Here is a 5,858-nt window from a genome sequence, read left to right on the forward strand (position 1 = left end):
ACATCGTTTGCTATCTCTGGCATGCACCCCGACTAGGGCTGGGGATGGAACCTACAACTCAGGTATGTGCCCTTATCCAGGAATTGACCCATGACCCTATGGTGCACAGGCCAACACTCTAACCACTAAGCCAAACAAACCAGGCCAAATTACAGTGTTTTTAAACAAAACAAAACAAATCCAGTATAAAGAGACCTCCTATAGCTCTTCTACATCCCAAGTGATTATCCTGGGTATTCTAGAGAATTCTAGGATGTTCAATCCCTCCTTGGACATCACTACCATACATAATGGGAGTCAAGAAAGAGATGCATGTAAGATGTGGAGATATCATGCATGATTGAGCTCATGAATAAATAAATGTAGCTATATATATATAAAAGGCTAATATGCTAAGTGTCCTTCCCTCCGTCTGACCGGCCGCTATGATGCTCACAACCACCAGGGGGCAGACTCTCAACGCAGGAGCTGCAGAGCTGCAGTGACTTGGCAGTGGTGGCTCTCGGGTGACGCACCCAAAACCAGAGAGGAGGGAGCCCGAATTCCTTGCAGGGCCTCGCAATTCCACCTTCAGCCGTGGGTTATGTTGTTACTGGGGCACTGTCCACCCCAATCTGGTTTACTGCACACTCGCATTTGCATTCCACACCTTGTATGACAGCAACTTTGCAGAGTGCCCTCTTGCACTCCGGGACCCCTCAGAGGATGTTGGAGAGCTGGTTTCAGCCTGATCCCCGCAGGCCTGGCCAGGCCAAGGGACCCCCACCTGCCAGAGGGACCCTGTTCACTCTGCAGACGCTTTCCTTTCAATGTACATGAATCCGTGCACCGGGTCACTAGTAAAGATATATAAATCTAGAGCTCATGAAGAGCAAAGAACAACCTACCAAGGAGGTGGAATCAGAGAGACCAGTATGAGAGAACACAATCTACACTGAAGTAACAGCAACTGCTATAAGGATAGGGAAGTAGTCACAGAGCAGAAGCAACAACCAATGTGGTAACTACTTTCTTATGTCGTTACCCAGTCTAGCAAAGAGCTGCTCCTTCAATGCTGGTGCCAAATACTGACTTGGGACACAAAAGGAAAATATGTGCTATCAGTTCTAATGTGACAGATGCGTTCATGTTGCTACTGAAGAGTCTATGGAATATAAAGCTGGAACTGTCCCTTAAACTAGTATATGCATGATTTTAGAACACAGAGAGGAGGTTTAGGATGGAGACAAACATTAAGGAGTTACTAGCAATTTAGATGGTAACTGAAGTTATCAGAAGGAATCAGACAGCAACTTGAGCATGAAGGAAATGAACAAAGTACCAAAAACATTTGAGAAATATTAAGAGGCTAGCAGAGCCCTGGCAGGTATTTCTCAGAGGTTAGAGCGTTGGCCTGTGCACCAAAGGGTCTTGAATTTAATTCCTGGTTAAGGACACATACCTGGATTGCAGGTTTGATCCCTAGGTCCAGTCCCGGGTCTGATTGGGCTTCATGTGGGAGGCAACCAACCAACCAAGTGTCTCACATTGATGATTTTCTCTCTACCTCTATCTCTCTGTCTCTCACTCCCTACCTCTCCTTTTCCCTCTCCCTCCCTTCTACCCTTCCACTCTCTCTAATAATTAATGGAAAAAATATCCTCAGGTGAGGATTAATAAATAATCTATACCAGTGGTCGGCAAACTGCGGCTCGCAAGCCACATGCCGCTCTTTGGCCCCTTGAGTGTGGCTCTTCTACAAAATATCACGTGAGGGCATGCATGTACAGTGCAATTGAAACTTCGTGGCCCATGCGCAGAAGTCGGTATTTTGTGGAAGAGCCACACTCAAGGGGCCAAAGAACCGCACGTGGCTCGAGAGCCGAAGTTTGCCGACCACTGATCTATACTAATAATAGAGGAATATGCAAATTGTCAAGGACGCCATCACAGTAACGATCAGCAGGCTGCGTGGGGCAACCAGGCTGGCAGGGGGGTTAATGAGGGACAACTAAATGACTGAACAGCAGGCTGTCTGGGGCAACCAGGCTGGCGGGGGAGGGCGTGCTAGTTGGGGGCAACCAGGCCAGCGGGGGGGCAATTAGGGGCGATCAGGCAGGTGGGCAGTTAGGAGCCAGCAGTCCCAGATTGTAAGAGGGATGTCACAGATTGGAGAGGGTGCAGGCTTGACTGAGGGGACCCCCCCATCCAGGTGCACGAATTTCGTCCACCGTACTAGTAATAAAGACACTGACAGAAAAAGTATAGGCCACAAAGCCAGAGAACTTTTTGAAAAGTAATAACAGATGCATGAGAGAGTAGAGTTTTGGAAAACAAAAAAAGGGAAAGTTTCCACAAGTCTTCAAAGGGGCTGGTGGTGAGAAGCAGAGAGTTGCTGTTCAAGGAGCATGTTTCACTTGTGAAAAACATTACGTTCTAGAGATCTGCTGTACAACACTGTGCCTCTACTTAATACTGAATTGTACACAGAGAAATTTGTTGAGAGTGGATCTTGTCACAATTAAAAAGTAGAAAGAATGGGAAGGAGATTAAGAGATAAGAGGACAGACACAATCCAATTACATGTTCATTCATGTCTTCATTACCGAGTGAATACCTGCTCTGTGTGAAGCTCAGAACTAGTAGCTGGGAACTAAAACAAATGAAAACAAGAACAGGAACACTTCTCATTAGATTTATTGTAATCTAAACAAATAAAGAAAATTTAACTATATTTTCCAAAACTAAAATATTAGTGAGAAAAATGGAATTTTTTCATTTTAGCTAATCTTTAATATCTGGCTTAATAAACATCGGCTGGATTTTTTTTTTAATTAAGCTAACAAGTGGTTTAGGTAAAAATGTTGAAGCAGTCATCCCAGATAATTATCTCCTCCACTAAAGGAATGAAAAAACTGGCAAAAATTATAGAAGTTAGCAAAGGCAATCTGTGGAAATATACAAGAAAAGCGGCTGACTCACAGTAAGAACAATATTGTGTCCTTTTAATTTAACCCTCTCTCTCCAACTCAGCAGTAGTTTGAGAACCAAAATTCTGCAACCAGCAGCCTGGCAACTACAAGAGGGTTGGAGTTCCATCAAATCAAAACCTCACTCCCAGAAAATTGTCATCACTTGGTCAATTTGGAGGTTCCCTGAAAGACCCGGCTTACAAGGATGTCTTTATCTGAGCTAACTTGGAGCTTACGTAGTGGGAATAGACTATCTTCAGACGCATCTGTCAAAACACTGAAAGGCAAAAACAAAACACTGAAAGGCATTTGTTTAACTTAGTGGCTACCTGAGGTGGTAATAACAGCAGGGGCAACCAATGACCAATCGAGAAGCTTAAAAGGAAATGCTGGGGAATGAAAGGTCAATAAAGATTCTGTAAAGCTCCTATATATTTCTGGGGATCTGGAAGGCCACTTACATGCAATTCATATTTATGCAGAGTAATTCGTATTTATGCAGAGTAATTTTGAGGATATTCTGTTGATTCATCAGAAAAATGTCTTAGTTCAACCCCTGTGTTTGAGTTTCTGAAAATTAGTATTGACTGAGTTTACATATATCATTAAGTCTTCTACTTTTATTAAAGAACAATTAGAGACAATATTCTATATTTTTTCAGGGTTATGTTACTGGAAAGTTTTTAACTAAATTGCCTACTTGAAACAACAAAGATATTTTTTATCTTCAGTTGTCTTTATGGGGAATCAGTTTGCTTTATCTCCTCACCAATGTCAGCCTTTAAGGAAGTATTGTCTGACATTCTGACACCAATATCAGAACCCTCAGAAGTAAATTTCTGCATACCAACTTTGTTCTGCTATTCATCTGTATTTCTATATCTTCTCTGAATGCATCTGACCCATTTCGATTTCTATTTTTCCATGTTAATACAGAGACACAAACCCTTATAAAATCCACTGTAAAAATAAATAGGTTATTAAAAACTGAACTCACCTGAGCTTTGTTCATTTTCTGCTGCTCCTGCAAGAAGGTAAAAAACTGTGAAGGTCTAGCTGGGGAGAAGGGAAGTGAAATGGGGTCATGAGAAACCTGGTCTGCCTTACAATTCCTTTATTCATCTGCGTAAAAAATCTCCTAACACCAGGTGGAGAAAAGGCTTCCCTATGGCAGAATGTCCCTTTGACATTCTTTTTTTATTACTGATTTCAGAGAGGAAGGAAGAGGGAGAGACAGAAACATCAATGATGAGAATCGCTGCCTCCTTCGTTCCCCCACTGGAGATTGAGCCCACAACCCGGGCATATGCCCCGACCAGGAATCGAACTGTGGCCTCCTAGTTCATAGGTGGATGCTCAACCAACCACTGAGCGGCACCAGCTGGGCCCCTTTGACAGTCTTGAGAAAGAACAACAAAAACCACACAGAGGTAGCACCACCTGAATATCTGCATCTCTGAGATGGTCACATGACTTAATCTTGCATTTTCACTAAGTAAACTGCTTTTTGTCAATGAATTAACAATTTATGCTCCCTCCTAATTAAAACAAAAAACATTTTTTAAAGTAAATAAAACAGAAGATTCCTTAAATAAATTCAGGTACACCAGAGGTGAAATCCTCTACTTTCATTAAAACAAATGTCAAAAAACTACTCTTGCTGGATTATTAATCAAGTTCTTGTTGTCTTTACAGCTTTAGTTTCCCCAGAAAACTCTAAAATATGGTGGGATATTTTATGTAAGAAATACATTCTTAAACATTTTGCTCTAAATTAGATACAGTTTCTACAAAGATCTTTTGAGATGTTTATAGCACTTTTTGTGAGAAAACAGACCCCGCTTGGGCTCACCCTCTGCTCACAAAGGCTCACCAGATACTGGAAAGGCTCACCCTCTGCTCACAAAGGCTCACTGGCGGGGGTGTGATTAAGTAATTACACTGAGAAGGCTCTGGGACCCGCCAGGTGCCTGGCCTCAGGGTGTTGGCAGAACCAGCTGGGCCAGAGCCTCCACTCCTGCTTCTAGTGGAGCAAATCAGCACCTGCTCCTTTCTAGAAACTTCTGCCTCTGCTCTGAAGCTCTGGTGAAGGGTCTGTCAGAATGGCTGTTCTTCCAAGTGGCAGCTGTTTCTGGGGCTCCTTCCTTCCTGGCGTGAAAGAGTTACTTTGCTCCAGAGAAACTGGGACCTGAGCCTAGAAACAAATGCACTTTATTTGAAACCTCCCTCCGACATTCTAAGCCTGACCCTTTTGGAATTCACTAAGAATGTACTACCCAGGACTGGAGCCAGCAGCTGCATGCAGCCCCTGCACCTGAAATGTGGCTGCTCCACAGGACAGTCGTATTTTGACTGTATTGAATTAAATCAGTATTGAATTCATTCACCTCCTTTCTTTTCACTGTGACTACTGAAATTTTTTAAATGATATTTTTATATTGTATTTGCATTATCTTTCTATTGGCCAGCACTGCATGTGATGGCCAGACTGGGCCGTTGAGGATGGAGGAGGCCTGGACAGTGCAGGAAGCTGCAAGAGCCGCAGTCTGACCCGGGGTTCTGGAGAAAACCCACGAATCCCAAGTATATTTACCAAATGGTGAGGTCCGGGGTTCTGGAGAAAACCCACGAATCCCAAGTATATTTACCAAATGGTGAGGTCCTGTCCCCGTTCACTTTACAATCACGTCTCTGGGAATCTGGGGACAGGCTACTCTTCTACCTGCTGCAAAGGTTGCAACTTCGGGTTTGGGGCGGGGAGGGCTCTTAGGAGAGCAAGAGACAGGGGGTAAAATCTGCATTTGCATCCTACCGCTCTGCACGGCCAGCTCGTGCCCTGGGGTATATCATTCCGCCCGCAGCAAAGTCCTCTCGCTGCTTAAAATGGCACGTCCATACCGACAAGTA

The 5,858-nt window shown here is 43.7% G+C and overlaps 1 protein-coding gene across 1 annotated transcript in view; it reads right to left on the minus strand.

The window, feature by feature from the left end:
- LOC106694690 (zinc finger protein 883-like) overlaps positions 1-3,796 on the minus strand; it is a 26,971-nt gene extending 23,175 nt beyond the window's left edge. The window contains exon 1 of the mRNA XM_023745749.1: positions 3,721-3,796. Within this exon, the coding sequence (XP_023601517.1) occupies positions 3,721-3,796 (76 nt within the window). The remainder of the gene's footprint in view (positions 1-3,720) is intronic.
- Positions 3,797-5,858: the final 2,062 nt, after the last annotated feature.

Source organism: Myotis lucifugus, unplaced genomic scaffold, assembly GCF_000147115.1.
Source record: "Myotis lucifugus unplaced genomic scaffold, Myoluc2.0 scaffold_577, whole genome shotgun sequence".
Taxonomy (NCBI): domain Eukaryota; kingdom Metazoa; phylum Chordata; class Mammalia; order Chiroptera; family Vespertilionidae; genus Myotis; species Myotis lucifugus.